Genomic DNA, 19,858 nt, shown 5'->3' with positions numbered 1-19,858 from the left:
ATATTCGAGGGATTACTGTAGAGTGAGGCAAGTAAGAAGACTTCTTTTTTTTTTACTCTATTTTAATAACATTCTGGCCAGTTATTGTCCTAGCTTGCGTTGCAATTGGTGGTGTTGTCCCCTACTTCATAGGTAGTCAGTGATGAAGACCGCCATCCCAGTCACTTGTTCTACCCGCTTGAGTGACATCTGAGAGGCACAGACTGTGACGTTTGCTCCCGTCACGGCTTGCCCACTAAGGCTACCTCGCACGTCACCCGCTTTCACCGCCACAGCCACTCCTTGGTGGAAGGCAGTGTGGTCAGCCCCCTGTAACTGAACTTATGGTAGGGGCTTAGGGATCCTAAATTGTATATTAATTCACTCCTAACGTGCAATGGCAATCTAAAGGCACAAGAAGCGGTAAAGAAGGCTGAGACAACAACAGCAGGGTATCAATTACAATTCTATTGTTAGACATGACTGTGCTCTTATTATAGTCCTAAATGGGAATAGTCTACATGCTGCACCCAAGCAGAAACAACATCCTCATGCATACAGGTTACATGTGCTGATATGAGTCAAGGGTGTAGTGTAGCTATTGACATGCATTTATAATGGAATAAAATCTGAATATGTATCCATTTTGGATGCTTATTTTGTGATGGGAGGGATACAAACCCAAGTTTCTCCAGTTATAAGTTTGTCTCATCAGGCAACATCACTAAGCACTGTCTTTTTCCCTACTCTGAATATAAAGGGAGATAGCAAGATTGGGCAGAACTGGCACTTGTGAATTAATTTGATTCTGTTTCCGTATTCATCACGTTTCTTTAGGTTGGACTAGTCGCCTTTCCAAAGCAAGAAGAACAAACCAAAGTTTTAAACAAACTGCTATACAAGCAAATAATATATTGAAATAATATATTTGTGTCTATATCAGATTTGTATTTGTGTTTATTCATCCACCTATTTTAAGTACATGACGTATAGAGGAATTGTTGTAATAAACTAGCTTTGATTGAGTTAATTTATTACCGGTTCCTTAGTCAGTGTTTTCTTTATCTTGATTTGGAAATGAAGTTGTGTGTGTTCAATGTGTTAAGTGGTTTATGATCAGATGAGCCATTTGAGAAACTAATAGGGAGGAAGACATGGGGCTTTTTTTGAAATTCCTGGCTAATAATCTAAGGAAACAGATGGTTTTCGGTTATTTAAGGCAACAGATTAACCACTTCCATGTGGTGCATAAAACCTGCAGTTGATGGTTCCTGTTCAACATTATGAATGTTTGTCCTTGGTCAGGAGGTCTGATTTATACACTGTTAAATTACCTGTTCAGATGAGTCTGCCCTATGGATTAAATTTGATCTGTGTTAAGGCCAACCATCACGCCACGATACCGCTTGCCAGCCCCCTCAATTTAACAGCCTATCACACTTTTCCAGCTCCCTGTGCCAACTCAATAACACTGTTAGCGTAAAGATGAAAAGTAGCACTTATTTATGCATGCTACCTGTAAATTCATTCAGCAGAAAAAATATTTACAAGTAGTACATATGTAGATTTCCTATAAGTGGCGGACAGGAAAATGTCACACATTTTCTTCCTGGTGGAGTTTTGGCATTTTTGCAATTATGGGAAATGAAATGTGTTTTCCCTGCCTTTTAAGTAACTTGTTGGATTTCCGATTAAATAACAATGGATCATTGCTTTTATCTCTTGGGTCTTAATTGACTAATATAAATGTTAACATTAAATTTGTGACAAACTACTCTACAGAGAATACCTGACAAATATTTCAGATTTTAATAAGATATATAAAATGATGTTTGAGTGGTGAATGGATAGGACTTGCATCGTACATTTATCGACACAGACCATCACATTGCCCTCACCTTTTGCGCACACTGTATTTTTCAGACTGTTAATTTGCGCATGTGTATAGGTGGCACCAACCAAAGGATATAGAAAGATACCAGACATGGCTGCGATAATTGAAAAAACGTGAAGTAGGATTACCCCTATTATTACTACCATACTTCATGTTTTCGCACCTGTACAAAAATACAAGTACACAAGTGCAATTATAAAGAAGTGTATTTATTAAATATTACATTGATAGGCAGATGAAAAGACCCTTGTGTATTAATATCTAAATATATTCTATACATAAAAAAATAAATTCTTTAAGTACTGTTCTCCCAGTGAAAATAGTTCCTTGGCTTGATTTAAAAAAAAAAAACAGTTTATTTATGGCGAGCTTTAGTCCAGGTCCTCTTCGTCAGATTCAAGAGGCATTGGATCATCGATGAAATCTCCAGAAGGTGGCGTACGGGCAGCAGGAGGAGCTTTTGCGAGAGGTTTTTGGCGCACAAGGAAGATGGTGATGGAGAGTTATGACCGCTGTTTCTCTTTTTGTATAAATACGCCTTTGTACAAGGACATGGCACTGTCAAGACAATTGCCAAATTCAATGGCTCTGACCATGTTGTCATCAATCTCCTGGACCCGTTGTTGCAAACTATGTGCCATGTTGAAGATCTCCTGCAGATTTCTTAAAGTAAGACCACATTCTTCATCCTCATTGTTGTGCACTGACTCTTCTTCCTCACTCCCCGATGGCATCATTTTGACGTGGTTCTCAAATCCAAACAAAGCTGGAATAGGCTCGGCGTAGTCTTCCTCCACGAGGTTATGGACACTATGTGAAATAAAATCTGAACAAAATAGGAAAAGTCAAGATTTCCTCCTAGGGTTGCCAACTCCTGAGTTAGGCAATGCAAATGCTGGCCATACACGTCAATACCAATGAAGCTAATGTACATGGATGCCCCTGACGGGCATGCATGTGGATGCCGCTGATGGACATGCACGTGGATGCCATTGGCCCACATGTATGTGGATGCCATTGGCGCACATGTATGTGGATGCCATTGGCGCACATGTATGTGGATGCCAATGACGCCAATGTACGTTTATGCAATTGATGCGTATCCATGCCAATGATTCACATGCAAGCCACCTCGTGGTGTAGAGATTCACTCGCCTGACTTCAGTGCGGGCAGGCGTGGGCTCGATTCCTACTGGTGGCGGTATGATTGTGAGTGCAGATGGCTGTTTGTCTCTATGTGTGCCCTATAGCTGACTGGCGACCAGTCTAGGCTATAGTCTTCCTTTTGCCCGAAGTCAGCTGGGTTAGGCTCCAGCCACCCCCGCAACTCTTTCGAGGATGCGTGGTATGGAAGATGAATGAATGAATGAATGAATGAATGAATGAATGAATGAAAGGATGAATGAAAGGATGAATGATGCACATGCATACCCCTATACAGTGGGAAAACAAGTCTGGTGCTAGCAAGCTTTTACTTGCACTGCCAGTCAGAAGTTTTTGCATCTGCTGAGGTACATGTGACATGTTGCCAACCTTGTCTCAGCAGTGTGAAAAACAGATGATTCACAGCTCTTCAAGCTGCCACATCAATGTTTCTGTGAAGCAGCTGGCTTATAGGTGAGAGGCAGAGATATATTTGCCACTAAAGAGGAATGCATGCAAGAAAGCTCTTTTTACCCTTTTTCCACTGGTTAATTTTGTTTGCGAAAAAATGTACAATTCAAAGTGAACCCACTTTTTGATTGTTAAACATTGTTGATATTATTCTTAATCTCTTGAACATAGGTGAAACAACCTTAGGTTTAATCTCCTGAAACCATATTTACTTTTGTAATAGATGTGTGTTGACTATATGACTCAAAATGTGGGAGTAGTAATTTGCTGCTATATAGCACTATACAGAGATCATTATATAGGGGCTAAGTATGAATGACCAAAAGTTTGGATACATCTCAAAGGTGTTTATTTTTAGGAGTATTTACATTGTAGATTCTCACTCAAGGCATCAAAACAATGTATACGAACACGTGGAAATATGTCAACCGAAAAAGGTCAAATAATTGAAAATATTTTTTATATTCTCGTTTTTCCAAATGAGCCACCCTTTGCTCTGATTGCTATTATGACAGATGAAGCGATTTATTTTTTTGGGTGCTTACTGACGATCGCAGTTTCAGATTAAACAACATTGTGTCATGATGTTGTTGAGTCTCCGATAACTGACTTTGTTTTAAGCAGATGTCGGTGGTAATAGCATAGAGGCGCTCCATTTTGTAATATGATGGTCGTCTGCTCTGTTCGGTTCAATTCATTCGCGATAAACAAAATGGAAAAATGAAATTCACTGTACCACTTTGGACCCTAACAACAATTGTGCCTTTGGGCTCCCTTTTCCTTGCTATATTCCTCAAATCATGATGTTCACAAATTTTAGTTTTTAAGTCATTTGAGAGTTGTTTTAAGGCTCCAATGATGCCAGTCTTTAGAGAAGATTCAAGTAGGAGAAACACGAATGATATGCCAACCCTTGTACACTTTCAAATCATTGGGTTTACCCTTGTATGTAGAATGCAGCTCAGAAAGCTTACCAAACAGTATTTTACTATTCTTAATACTAAAACTCCTCAAGTCAAGAAACAACAAGGGTTCCATAAACCCTTTTGCACCTCTCTGAAATTACTTTGTTTTTCTGCTATTTTATATATTAAACTGAAAATGATGATCCATGCAACTATAAGTTGTGTCCAAACCTTTTCATCTCACTCTACTATAATTGAATTTTGGTTGTCTGAATGGCTACCTGTATTTTTTCTTTAAATGTAGTTCCCGTTTGAGTATTAAAGATAGATGTCGATATTGTTTGTTTAAGACAATATTGCCTTCTGTCCGATAGAGATCTGTGTGGTATAAGTGTTGCCAGTACTGACTCAAAACAGAGAAAAAAAATTCAATCTCGCTCATTTAATGTCCAGTGAAAAACAATAGACTGGACCCGCACTAGCCAGTGCAGGAGCACATGAAACATTTGGGATGTGGGTCTACAGAAGCGAGGAATACTTCAGAAGACATTCTCTCACTTTTTGGCCAGTTCACTTGCTTGCTGGAAGAAGACTCTATCAGATAAATATGGGGCTTGTAATGCAACCACAAGTCTGATGGGACCCATAAATCAGAATGTTGTAGGTCACTGGGAGAATACACTGCATGGGTAGATATGGACTGGCTCATTCAGGAACTGAGCAGCAGAAATGATGGGTAAATAGGACTTTATCTTCTCTTATATGCGTTCACTTTTACAATACTATTTTTATTATGTCAGCTGGATGCCTACTTGTGATTCAGATATTCAATTGAAATGCTTATGGTCATATTGTGGTACTTGTGTTTTATTCACACACATTTTTGATACCACTTTAAAAATATTGTTACAGGGGTCTCCAAACTATTCCAGAAAGGGCCGCAGTGGGTGCGGGTTTTCGTTCCACCCTATAAGAGGAAACCTTTCCACCAATCGAGTATCTTAGAAGTGCAATGAGTGGATTGCAGTCAGGTGCTTCTTTTTTCAGCAGAAACCTCATTGGTTAAACTGTTTGTGTTGGATCGGTTGGAATAAAAACCTGCATCCACAGCGGCCCTCGCAGACCGGTTTGCAGACCCATGAGTTAGTACATTTGCATGTTTGAAGGGTTCTTTTCTTGCTGGATCTTGTTTGTTTTCCTTGACTCAGTGGCATCTTGGTTAATATAGTCCACCTTTCTTTGATGTTTTAGTAATTCCATCAAATAAGACTGTCTGATTTAATGCTTGTTGTTTTTGTCAAAACCACTATCACCCTGTAACTGGCGTTATATCACCAAATCACCTTCTGATCACCATTTATTAATATTAAATATGTATTATTACAAATTGCCTACCATTCACAATATGTTACTGTCACGTTTTGTTTGGGATTGTGGTGGGTGTGTATGTGTGTGCATGTTTTCCCCTCCTCTTGTAGCCAGCTGTTTTGAGTTTATTTGATTAGCCCTTGTGTGTATGTTTGGTAACGTCTGGCGTGGGAGTATTGCTACCAATGCATTGTGTCCCATCCAGTAAGTCCTTTTTGTCGGTATGGGTGTTCCTGCTTTTTTTTGTCACTTTTGTATTCACCATCCTTGTCATTAAAAGCCCAAGTTTTGCACCAGCAATTTTCGCTGCTTTTTCCCCCCTGCAATCCTGGGTTCAACTTCGCCATGCAACCGACCACAAACATGTCAGTTACAGCAGTCTTATAATACAAGTTTGAGATTTTTTTTAACTCATGCTTGTGTTTTCACATCCATTTGTGTTCTTCATACACTATTTGATTTATGTTTTAGGATCAAAGAAGGACCAAAGCCTCAGTCGGCACAGTAAGTAAACTGCATTACCCAGAGTGCTGTAGGCTTTGAAACTTCTTCCTGTCATTTGGTGTTATGTGCTTCATGTGGCTCTGCCCTCTTTGTCTGAGAGGTAAACAATGTCAGTAAATTCATGGAATGCTGCTGCCGTAATAAGAGAATGTGACCAAATGTGATAAACAGAGTACTTCCATGATATTATTGACAATACCTTTTCTTTATCCACTTTCTTAAAATCTAGTCATAGGCCTACAGACTTCCCTTCGTTTGTGGCTGTGTTTCGCACCTTACATGTTGTCTGCACTTTGACTGGCTTGTGTAGCCTGAAAATCTGATCACTAGTTCTTTCCAGATTCTTGTTCTGTGGTGGATTCACTTTAACCAAGTCTTGCCGGGCAAACTTTACCCCTATAGTGTCTCCTTTCCTCAGATGAGCATTTAACGCTGCTCTCATTTCACTGGCTGTAGAGCTTTCTTGATTCAGCTTTCCCTTTGTTTCTGGATTCCTATTCCTCCATTTTTCATTTTAAGACACGATAGTTGTGTCACTGCCATGTCTTTGGCTTCCTCGCTCTGAGTGTCCCTCAGTATTGTCCACTTCCTTGAAATCACACATTCGCTTCTCAAAGTACATCCCAAAATATATTGTTTTCTCACGTGATGACTTGCTGCGCTGTACCTGTCACGCTTATTTGCTTATTTGAACAGGTGGTTTCCCTTTAGTGGGATCACTGAGCTGGTAAATAATGTTCTTCAGCCACAGCAAAAGTCGCAAAATGACAAGGAGCCCGAGCCAGACGTGTAAGTAATAGATGAGACACAGTTTGATCTTCTCCAGCAGGCACACCCACTACTTAGCAGTACAGTGCGTGTGAGCGCGCATGTATATTTGCACATTTTTTAAAGTGTTAGTGACATTTAAAATGATTTGTAATTCAAATGTTAGGAAATGGAGATGCAGCTTTACTTATATTGTATATACTCTACATGGACTGTATAATTTAGCTTTGGTTTGGAGTATGTTTTTGCAGAAGACACAGGTCAAGTAAATACAGTGCAGCTACTAAATTCGTTTTGTATTTATTTAGGTGTGGTTATTACTATCAAAATGCGAGTATTAAAATTGGCTTGATGGTCTAAAACAGGGGTGTCAGACTCGGGTTGGTTCGCGGGCCGCTTTAACATCAACTTGATTTCACGTGGGCCGGACCATTTTAGATATAATATTTCGATTTTTTTATAGATGGATTAAAAGAACTGGATTAAAAGGCCTGAATATTATTATTTTTATAGATCTAAAACAATATTTATTTTAGCTTTTTTTAAATATTTTTAGATTTTACAAAATGATTTTTGAACTAAAAACTGAAAACAAAATGATTAAAAAATTTCAATTATTGATTTAAAAGGGGGAAAATCAGGAAATTTAATATACATCTATACTCTTCATTTTAATTTGATCCTAAAACAAAAAGTCAGCACTGATGATTTACTTTCCTGGGCCACACAAAATGATGTGGCGGGCCAGATTTGGCCCCTGGATTTGGCCCCTGGGCTGCCACTTTGACACGTGTGGTCTAAAATGTTTTAATACCCAGTAATAGCATATCAAACAAAGAAAACAAAACAGAAAGAACTCCATGTATAGGCAATTGTGGTTTATCTAATCCAAACCAGATGTCTCCCATTGTACCAACCTATGAGAGATCACATGTTGCCACAGGGCATCCAATCAATGGAAAAAAAGAATAGTACTCATGATTATTATTATTATTATTATTTGGTTCCTCCATGGGCGGCCTGGCGGCTTGAGTGGTTAGCATGTCGGCCTCACAGCTCTGGGGTTCTGGGTTCAAATCCAGGGCAGACTACCTGTGTGGAGTTTTTATGTTCCTCCCACATTCTAAAAACATGCATGGTAGGCTGATTTAACACTCTAAATTGCCCCTAGGTGAGTGTGAGCGTGAATGGTTGTCCGTCTCCTCGTGCCCTGCGATCAGCTGGCCACTGATTCAAGGTTGTCGCCCGCCTCTGGCCCAAAGTCAGCTCCAGCACCCCCTGCAACCATAGTGAGGATAAAGCAGTACAGAAAATGAATGAATAACTGAATTATTAAAAGGAGCCGTCTAGATCAAACACTCAGAACAATTGGGTCCTCTTTCATTTATGTTTAACAACAGCAAGGGCTTCAAGTGTTCGCCAATAAATAAGGACTGGCGATTGTGAATATTGCACAGGTTCGATGTTCACATTTGAACCACAAGGAAATCTCACTATTGTGTAAGCACACCATACATACCACAAAAACAAGATTTTATGAAAACTGTTTCCTGCTTACGCAACATTACCGGTAATAACTGTGAATGTTAAACTCAGCATTATTATTGCATCCAAGGTCAATGATGAAATATAATAGAACATTTTTCTACTGCTTCATTCGATTACCTAAAGCAATTGCAACATAACGCTCATCACCTCATGATTATGATACCGTAATTTAATTAAACTTTCTGTGCTCTCACTGACAAAATATTTTAATTGATTACCTTTATCTACTTATTTACCAATAATATTAATTACAGTACAAAAACGGAACAACAGAAACATCATCTCCACAGATGTGTGTGTAGTTTACCCAAACTGCAGGGACATATTGTGCCATATGTACAAATAAAAGACTCATGTTACTGTCAACATGTCGCTTCTGGACCAGAGCCCAGAGGTAAGATAGCTCTGATAATGATGCTAGCATGAGACGGTACAATGAACATCATGTGATCACTGATAGGCCGGCTCACCTACATTTTGACCACGTTTGGCTCAATAGTAAGTCCTCACTATCAGACATAGTGGACTCACAGCCTGCTGCCTCGTAGCTCTAAATGCACTCATTAGTTACACCCGCACAATGGAATGAGGCTCAGTACACTGGAGCTCAAAAAGGCCATTTACGTAGCCAATAATAATCTATCGGTAGGAGGTTTTCTTTTAAAAATGTTTTTATCAGTCCACTTACAGTGTTAGTTTTATGATAATGTGTTTAATGCTGTAGAACTGTCATCTATTATAATAAGAAAGTGAGAGCATTAATGCTAATAATTGTTTCCTCACTAAATATTATTTACAACTTACAACTGATTAGAAACATAGCATTTGTTCATTCATTTTTTGGAACTGCTTATCCTCACAAGGATACGTGGGTGGTGCAGGAGCCGATCCCAGCTAACTGAGCGCACCAGGCAGGGGACACTCTGGGTCAGGGTGCATACATGTTTTTGGGATGTGGGAGGAAACTGGAGTACTTGGGGAAAACCCACGCAAGCTCGGGAGAACATTCAAACGACCCAGGATCGACCCTTTGACCCCAGAACTGTGAGGCCGAAGCACTAACCACTCATCTGCTGGGCCCCAACATAACAATATATAACAATACATCTTTTTTTTAATTCAAATTGTCCTGTTCAAGGTCGAAAAGAGATTCAGCCTGTCCCACGTGCCTTTGGTTGAAAGGTTACCAAATAGTGGTTAAATAGTGGAACTTCTCCAAATTGGAAACTTTGCTTGGGTTAATATAGGGATTGTAGGTAACACAGAGGAAATATATCACAATCAAATCATTAAAAATGAAATAAAATAAGTACTATAGATTGAAAAACTTTTAAATTGCCACACCCTTGAGTCAAAGCAACCCTGTAAATAAAAGTAATCTAGTTACTAGGATTTTTCTCCAGTTTTTCCTGAAAGAATCGTCCCAACTAATTGCCTGTATGCCCTGGTTAGAGCCAAACCACCATTCTTCCGATTCCGGCTGTACAGTGGTACCTCGACATACGATCTTAATCCGTTCCGGGACTGAGCTCGTATGACAAGTTTCTCGTAACTCGAGGTAAAGTTTCCCATTGAAATGAATGGGAAACAAATTAATTCGTTCCAACTCTCTGAAAAAAACACCAAAAACAGGATATTGGATTGAAAAAAATGTTTTATTTCTTATAATTCGCCATATATTGACAAAGTAATAAATAACGAGTGGTTTAATAGAAATAAAGTGTTTAATCTAACTAAAATTGGGCGGATTTCGCCGAGGGGAGAGAGAGACGCACAAAAGGGGCGGGGGGCTTCGGTTTGTTTTCAACACGACGCACTCGTAAACAGAACAAACACTCCACCCTCACGTTCGCTATCCATGGGCTGTTTGCTGTCGTACTATTCCCTTCAAAATATTCCGAAAATGATGCACACAAATGTCCTCACAATCGGAGAACGCACGACCACTTGCCAACGAGCAGCAAGCAGTCTTATCAGCGATCGCCCCGCTGCTCATGCGAGCTACAGGGGCGCTGGCTAGCGGCTCCTTTTAGCTTGTAGCATCTGTGTTTGCATCCCCTCGAACGGCGACTATGATAGAGTTTCTACCGGGGATGCTGTTGCGAGCCAGTGCCCCCGATGTTCTTATGAGCAGCCAACGAGCAGAGTCTTTTATCAGCGATCGCCCCGCTGCTCATGGTAGCTTCGGGGGCGCTGGCTAGCGGCTCCTTTTAGCTTGTAGCATCTGTGTTCGCATCCCCGGGGATGCTGTTGCGAGCACGAGTATACTTCATTACCCAGAAAGCCCTCTTTTCCCCGCGCATGGGCGTTGTGCGTTTCCTGGTCTGAATAGCTCATCCGGTGCTCGTAAATATTGTTATACGTACACGAAAGATATGCAAAAAAAAATGCCATGGCCACCTGGCTTGGTCGCATAACGAAATTTTGACCGCATCACGGGCGAATTATTCGATCGAAATTTCCCCCGTAAGACGAGCATTCCGAATGACGAACGGTCGTATGACGAGGTACCACTGTATTCCCATAAATGATCCTTAATTCCCATGGAAATCTTGCAACTTTGAAAAGTTCAAGAAATCAACAGTGCATATATCCAGACACACTACCATTCATGTACACATGAGTCAAGTCACTAGATGAAAAATGCAGTGCAGTTCTTCACATACAACAAGGTTGTCAGACTCGGGTTGGTTCGCGGGCCGCTTTAACGTCAACTTGATTTCACTTGGGCCGGACCATTTTAGATATAATATTTAGATTTTTTAAATAAATGGATTAGAAGAACTGGATTAAAAGTCCTCAATGTTCATTTTTTTATAGATCTAAAACAATGTTTATTTTAGCTTTTTTAATATATTTTTAGATTTTACTAAATGATTTTTGAACTAAAAACAGAAAAAAATGATTAAGAAATTACAATTATTGATTTAAAAGGGGGAAAATCAGGAAATTAAATATACATCTATACTCTTCATTTTAATTTTATCCAAAAACAGGAAGTCAGCACTCATGATTTACTTTCCCGGGCCACACAAAATGATGCGACGGGCCAGATTTGGCCCCCGAGCCACCACTTATTGAATAATACCCACAATAATACTGAATGTAAACCATGCTTGCCAATTTCATGAGGACCAATCATTGCATGTTATTTCTAGTGGAATGTGTGATAGGGGTACAATTTGTAGGTGAATTACCTTGTGTGTGCTTTGTGTAGAATAGTTGTAGTCATGGGCATTGTGGTGTGTTGATACAAGGCTGGGCACACCTTTCTGGATCAAAACAAGATTATCTACATTTGAATGAAATAGCAGATGCAGTTATAGGATAACAAAGGTGTTTGTTATTTAATTCTCTGATCCTGTTTGACATCGGCCATTTAACTTGCATTACCATTTTCGTCACCTTGTTATCAGACCTTCTGTCGGCAAATGAGATTTAGTGAGATCTGTTGAACAAGGCGACGCACTAATCTCTGCTGGGTTATCACACAAAGGCTGCGGCACTTCTAATCCCGCAGTGCAACGAGGGGCACGCTGCTGGCAAACCCACATGTTTGGATGTCACATGCACACAAACAAAAGAGTGCACACATGCGCACACCGGTTACTAGTCAGGTAGTGTGGATGGTCGCTATACTTAGGCTCCAAAGCATTGGCTGAGGGTAAAGGAAACACGTTCACTCAAACACAGACCTGTATGTGGTAAAAGGATAGCACTACTCAATAATTCACAAGCTCTAATGAATGTTGCAGTGGATATGTGGGGCGAAACCAATTCTAATCGCCATATTATGAAGTCAGCCCAGTGTTTAGTTTCTAAGGAGACGCTCAATTGACATGTGTCATACAAAATGCATGTGAAGAGCCATATGTTCTTAGAAGCCTCTCAGGACATGTCAAGAGTTCATCATTTACTGGAAAAGATCACGCGCTGAGTATCAGTATGAGGCCATCTAAAGTACAAAGGTGGTAATGCAAAAAGGTAGATGCGACATACCCACTATAGAGTACTGAAAAAAACCCATCTTTTGTGTATGGCAGAAACTGTAGCTTTACTATCATTTACATATTGTGTTAAAGCTGTTGGATGCTTTTTTAAAAAAAACTTTATGACTGTGATGAAGGTTTTGATACAGTACATCTAACAAAAATCCTCACCAATAATTCAGCATCATATTGGTTTAATTGCTAAAAGTATAATATTTATGTGAACTTAGTTGTTGAATAATTTCCCAATGGATTTTATTTTATTGTATTCACAGATATCCCCAGAAATTTTTGAAAAAAATAAAACAAAACTGAAAGACCCCATCACAAGTCTGTTGGATGAACCCCTAGTGCAGGGGTCGGGAACCTTTTTGACGAAGAGAGCCATAAACAATTCATATTTTCAAACATTATTCTTTGAGAGCCATACTCAGAATTTAAAAGTAAAATACTTGAAAATGTGTGGATTTATTAATCATTTCACCACTTTGAAAGTAAAAAAATGTCTGAATTTTTTTAAGAACATTTTTTCACTGTTGCTAATCAACAGTGAAAGAGTATCAATGAGAGCATGCATGCAGAAGAGCATAATGAAGAAAAATTATGATTCAAAAACCTCAAGAGATAGTGTCGGCGCCACAGTGTGACGCTCCCATTGGTGCGTTCGGGACTTAGGTGGTCTCTCACCAGCGGTTCCCATATTTTACCACACAGGTTAGCAGAGAGCCATATACACCCATCAAAAGAGCCACATATGGCTCCCGAGCCATAGGTTCCCTACCCCTGCCCTAGTGTTTCACCCATCATTATACCTGTTTACCATGTATCCTACTATCTGCCAACAGGAAGTTGCACCAGCAGTTTGAATCATACAAGGACCAGGTAAAGAAGATGGGGGATGAGACAAAGCCGGCTCAGGAACAGAAGAGCGAAGCCCCAACATGCGGGATATGCCACAAAACCAAGTTTGCTGATGGCTGTGGCCACCTCTGTTCATATTGCCAAACGAAATTCTGTGCTCGGTGCGGAGGACGAGTCTCTCTGCGGTCAAATAAGGTAATGCTGCTTTGCATGCTTGGAACTTACCATTTATATGGACACACATACATACAGATGTCCTGCCCTCAGGCAAATCCCTCTCTGCGCTACACAGTGAAATCATAATCTGGGAATTGAGCCAATGGTGTCTCTCACGCTGAATCATGTTTTCATCCTTTACAAGAGACTGTCTGCAATACTTTTGTTTTGATTATGTTTGAGGTTAGCTTAATGTGTTAGATTTCTACATTATTTCCATAATTCATATTGGTTTTTAGCTACAGTTGTTGCACTTTACTTCACCACTGGAGGGAACTATTTCTCTTTTTTAATCGTGTACCTGGGTAGCATTTGAAATTGTAATTGAGTACCATTTTGTTTGATAAAAGTAAAAATACTAATAATAAGAGGCTACATAAAAAGCAACTACTTAGTTACAAGAACCAGAGTTAATAAGCTTATTTATTTTCAACCCCTGCTCTTTATCTAAGCACTTTACCCTTTAAAATTCAGACTAAAAAAAAGAAATATCAAAACAGCAAACACATAAGCCAATTATTTTATATATGAAGGGTTTATATTTGGAACACAAGCTTAAATGTTTCACCTTGCCACAATGTACAGTAGTAGTGACACCTAACAATCTTTCTTACTCCCGATTCCCCACTCCCCTTTCCTTTTTCTATCTATCTGCTGCATTCCTGCTTTCATGGAATTGCACAGGAGGACAAAGTGGTTAGCAACATCATTTTCTGTATTTGCTGGGATTGTGTCTGAAGCGTTGTTGTTCCATTGCTGTGATGTATTCATGCACATACAGCAGCCAGAAAGTCATACAAAACTAACGACATTAATACTCAACAATAGTGTCTGTGAGTTTATCGCCTAATGCTAGGATAAATGTGACAGCCCAAACAATATGTTGTTCATGTCATTTTATTGGAATGTATCTCAACAATTATTATGGAGACTAACAGCTACGGTTGCAATAAAACAGAGGTCAAACATCAAATGAACCTCTCATCTGGTTATATGAATTTCAACGATAGATGTGAGAATTGAAGTGTCCTTTAGTCCGGTCCATAAATATTTAGACAGTGTTGAAAATTAGACGAACTGTTTAGAAATTAGAACGGTTTTCTTTACCTCCCAGTTTTTGAAGGACCAAATTAATGGGACAATTGACTGCTGAGCTGTTCATTCTGGGAATTGATGACTGCGATTGTAATGGGTTGGTGTGGGTTTATTAAAGAACTAACTGCTGACAAAAGCTGGATGAACTCGGGAGTGTATTATTACCCACTCATCTGCAGACAAATCTTTCAGAATGCATTAAAGAACACTTCAGAGTGAAAAGGGACAATGATCAGAATACTTCTGCGAAGGCAACCAAAGAGTTAAAACAAGCAAGTAGAGCATTTTCCAATGCCCAATAGGGTCACCTGACTTGAATCTGATTGAGCATTGATTTTCCGGGTTGAAGACAAAATTGAACTGAAAATACTTCAATAATAAGCTGCAACTTAAGACAGTTGCAATAGAGAATTGTCAAAGCATCACCAGGGTTGAAATCAGCGTGAATATTTCAATGTGATAGCGGCCTGGCGGCTTGAGTGGTTAGTCCGTTAGCCTCACAGCTCTGGGGTGCTGGGTTCAAATCCAGGTCGGTCCACCTGTGTGGAGTTTGCATGTCCCCCCAGGCCTGTGTGGGTTTTCTCCGGGTACTCCAGTTTCCTCCCACATTCAAAAAAACATGTAGGCTGATCGGACACTCTAAATTGCCCCTAGGTATGAGTATGGGCGTGAATGGTTGTCCATCTCCTCGTGTCCTGTGATGGGATAGGCTCCAGCACCCCCAGCGACCCTACTGAGGATAAAGTGGTTCAGAAAATGAATGAAAAAAATTTAATGTGTACTCTTCCCAGGTCAGCTGGGATGAGTGACAAATACTCATGAACATAATGAGAATAAACTATACACAAAAAATGTAGATGAGTACTAGTTATCCTTTGACCCATTGTTTGCATTTTGAGCCAATGAAGAGGTGTCATTCCTCAGAGTTGGAATTAAGAAAAATGTATTTGAGAAGATATAATGAAATCTGATATTTGTTGACCTGATTGCATGTGTGACTGGTATAGGACAAAGACTTAAGTAGAAGTACCATTACAGTACATGCGTTGCCATCATTTTGTTGTTATACATGTATGAACAGATGTACAACAGTTGATTTTCCTACCAATTAGGAAAGGTAAAACATTCTATTGAATAAGTGGGTAACTGGATACTTTATAGAGCTGGCCCATGGTCGTAGGGAAGTGCCTCTTAGTGAATATAGCCAATGACACTGATCATTCACTTGTGCCGTGGCCTTTTTACACTCAAGGTCAACCATTAATATACATTGTGGCTGCTGGTGTTAATTATTAATGTGATGCACAAAATAGAGTCTCATAAATGGGTCGCTGTGTAAGTACACAAACTGCTACAAGACCTGACATTTTGCCATCATTCAAGCACATTTGTAAGGTGCATGCACACACACACTCAAGAACGTAGTTCTTTATATCCATCACGCAACACAATTGTTTTTGAATCATAAAGTCCATTTACATTAGAAAGTGAAAATCATATGACTATTACTACCCACCTGTAAAACACAGACGGCTGATTTAACATAATTTGGTAGGTTTGTGATTACACTGCAGGCAGAAAGGTATTTCACCTCCATGTATGGTGTATTTCATTGACAAAACCCTATCTGGCGTTCTTACCCGAAGAGTGCAACAAAGCACAAGTGCTGCACTAAACACAATAACACAATACAATACTCATCTGATCTCATTTTCTGAACCGCTTTATCCTCTCTAGGGTCGCGGGGGTGCTGGAGCCTATCCCAGCTGACTTCGGGCCAGAGGCGGGGGACACCCTGAATTGGTGGCCAGCCAGTCGCAGGGCATAAGGAGACAAACAACCATTCATGCTCACACCCATTCCTAGGGACAATTTAGATTGTCCAATCAGCCTACCATGCATGTCTTTGGAATGTGGGAGGAAACCGGAGTACCCGGAGTAAACCCACGCAGCCCCGGGGAGAACATGCAAACTCCACACAGGTGGACCGACTTGGATTTGAACCCAGGTCGAAACGCTAACCACTGTTGCAAAACATTATAATGGCATACACGATACACGATTAAATTAAATAATGGAAGACAATTCCTCTCATTGACATAAACTTGTGTTGAGGGGTATATTCTTTTTTGTGTGTGAATAATGGCATGTAATGTAACAATGTTCAGCCAGTAGCACAACAACTGATTCATTAAGTGAAACAATTTTTCATTTGCACCTCTTAACTGCAGGTTGGAAGTTTCTCCTGTTACTTTGGTGCTATTTATGTGTGACGAGTGTATGCTTTGATTATTCTGCCCTACCATATTTTGGACAGGCCATTTATCTTGTACAGTATTATGTGTCAGTAAAACACGGAGCATTGGTGAAATCTGCCCTTTTCCCTAGACGTCTACTCTTTCTCTTATTCACAGATGGTGACAACCATCGTATTCTCTGAAACTGCATTGAATATTTACATGGCCATCTCTATGTTTTGAGTCGGCAGCAAATAGAGCTCTTGCACTCACATGGAATTTTATATAGGTAGTCTGGAATCATGAGGCTCCATCAGTGAACACTCAGAATTTTTTACTTGGAACATTGTAACTAACTCTAAATACATGACTCAATCATGAAATACATATTTTTTTTAATGAAGTCAGTATTCCCTACTCAAAATGTCTGCATGTCCTGGTGGGGTTCACCACCAGTCCTCTCATGCTTCCTCTAATGTGCTTTCAAAAGAGCCTGAGGAGCCTGCAGTCTCCAAGGAGGAAGTCATTTGTGATTAAAGCAAAAATTGAAATCAATACACGTGCTTCTTAGTCCCTTTTTAATTTATTTTAAAAGTCTGCCACATTGTACAATAGAACATTTGTTTAATGTGGCATGGAATTTTAGAGTGGCACAAATTTAAAAAAAAAATGATTATATAAGAATAATATGAAATTTCAATTTCAATTCAAGTATCATGACCATGCAGTATGCTTTATCATCTAAAATGATATCATACCAATTTGGGCGACGATCCATGTTGTTCATTTCATGGTTACTTTAGTTTGGTGGTCAACAATTTTGTGAGGACCATCAGGAACCGCTCATTTTGTGGTTTAGAAATTAAACACACAGGATTGTGCCATATATGCAGACTTTCACATTTAATTTGAGACTATTGACATCCAGATCAGTGGCACGATAGATGAGTTGTTATGACGTCTGCCTTATACTTCTGTGATCAAGGCTTCAATCTTGGTCTGTGGATTAAATTGACCCTCAATATGAGTGTGAGCATGAATTGTTTTCCCACTCCTTGTGCCTTGGCTGGCCACCAATTCAGGGATGTCCCTAGCTTGGTACCTATAGTTGGCTAGGATAGGCTACATCACCCTTGTGACCCTTGTGTTTTGCTATATTGTCATGTTATGGTAACAGAAATGTTTAAGAGGTTTCTGCTTTATTGAGAAACTTTTCCCGTTGAAATGGAGCATTAATCACTGTCAATAGCAGTCCGTGTGTTAGAAAGAGAATAGCAGGCATATTTTGTTATGTCCCACAATACTACAGTTCGTCTTCATTATCATAGCTAATTGATATTTTCACCTCGGTCAGCTTGATACAATTTCTTGTAATGACATTGATTAAGATCTAAAGCAAAAAGAAAATTGTTGTAAAAATCATACACACATCCAAACATGAGATGAGCCCAGAAATGGGCACTTTCACAATTTGATTCTGTGAGTGAAATGGAATTGAACATTATTATTATTACCGCATGGGCATGAACACGGGACAGTTCCTGTAACGTCACATCATATTTTTGTCTCTGTGACTTCATCCTCTTGCAGTTAAGGACAAAATTCACTGCTATGCGTGGTCACAGCACACAACGAATGACAAAGTGTGCTTAATGGGAAAAGAGACATTTTCAGTCAGCTTTCGGTGCTAACGCGTCGCTCTGGACGCGTAGCTGGATCGAGGGGGTTGCCGCATATATAAATGAATCTCTGTGATGTAAATGGCAGGCTGACCGAGTCATGGATTATCTAATGCAGCGGTGGTGAGATGCGTAACATCATTTGGCGGGTTGTTGCTCGACTCACATGCTTCTCTACACTGATTCTTATCGATCGGCTGGAATTGGAAATCTGTGTTTTTCATTCAAACCCCCTCCGTATTTGGATCCTGACTTCACACAGATGAGTGAAAGTAGGGCAGAGACTGCGTTGGTGTTGACGGAGCGGATGTGGTCGGTCGAGTCTCCGATGTAACCTTCACATTGCTCTCAGCAGCTGGTGTCTGGACGTGGTACTGTCCGTGGTTCTGAAGGTCGGAGTAGCTGTTTTGTTTGTCGGGAGAGCTGCAGACAGGCTGTCTTTCAGAGTGATCGAATTGTGTTCCTCTAAGCAGCACGATGGGTAAGCTGGCGAGTGTGACTATTTGATTTATGCTCTGAAATAAATTTACTGTTTACGTGCATAGTTGCATGCACCCATTGTAAAGAGCTACTTTAAGTGGTAATGTCTTTTTTCATAACCCTTGAAACATCTTAACCTGTTCATAACAAATTAAGAAAACAGATGCGGATCGGGATTGTGGGTACCACATAAACTAGTCACATGTACAATAACGGTGCAAATCTATTCCCCACCTCATTTCGGTGTCTCTTGAGTTTCAAAAAGGGGCATAAATATTCATGGAGCCTATTATTATTGCTGGTGCACACACTAAAATTAGAAGCTCATTAAAATGTAATTCGCCACGTGCAGCCAGCTTTGGAACATGTGAATGTGTTGCAGCGTGTCTTTTTTTTCATCATCTAAACATGCAGTGCATCACGCTCAATTGTAATGTAGACTGTGTGGTCTTGAAAGTGTCCAAGAAGCTTAATTTCCCCTGCAGTGTTAAAATAGAGGCTTACACGCATGCACAAATTAATATTAATATTAGTTGTATTGTGTTTGTTTTCAGATGCGTAGGTATGCTCTGTTACAAATTTGCTGTGGGAGTCTGTATAGAATGTTACTTCTTTTAAATTCATTATTCATTGACTGAACAAGATGCATAAAGAGACTACAGTTCCCCCAGCTGTGGCAATAATTTCCTCTGGAGTGTATTACCTACTAGGCTTATTGATG

General features: G+C 39.8%; 1 protein-coding gene across 25 annotated transcripts in view; it reads left to right on the top strand.

Moving 5' to 3' along the window:
* Positions 1–19,858, top strand: part of rims2a (regulating synaptic membrane exocytosis 2a) — a 135,798-nt gene that overhangs the window by 16,701 nt on the left and 99,239 nt on the right. For 14 of the 25 annotated variants that reach the window (XM_077599385.1, XM_077599383.1, XM_077599381.1 and 11 more), the window contains exons 3-5: positions 6,232–6,264; positions 6,961–7,053; positions 13,415–13,625. In XM_077599385.1, the coding sequence (XP_077455511.1) occupies positions 6,232–6,264; positions 6,961–7,053; positions 13,415–13,625 (337 nt within the window). Of the gene's footprint in view, positions 1–6,231; positions 6,265–6,960; positions 7,058–13,414; positions 13,626–13,693; positions 14,343–18,567; positions 19,139–19,858 lie in introns of those variants that run through there. The other 11 variants (XM_077599387.1, XM_077599393.1, XM_077599412.1 and 8 more) reach the window with 5 other exon arrangements.

The sequence above is a fragment of the Stigmatopora argus genome, chromosome 4 (assembly GCF_051989625.1).
Source record: "Stigmatopora argus isolate UIUO_Sarg chromosome 4, RoL_Sarg_1.0, whole genome shotgun sequence".
NCBI lineage: Eukaryota > Metazoa > Chordata > Actinopteri > Syngnathiformes > Syngnathidae > Stigmatopora > Stigmatopora argus.
The sequence above is the reverse complement of the archived record's forward strand: the minus strand, read 5'-3'. Positions and strand labels throughout refer to the sequence as shown.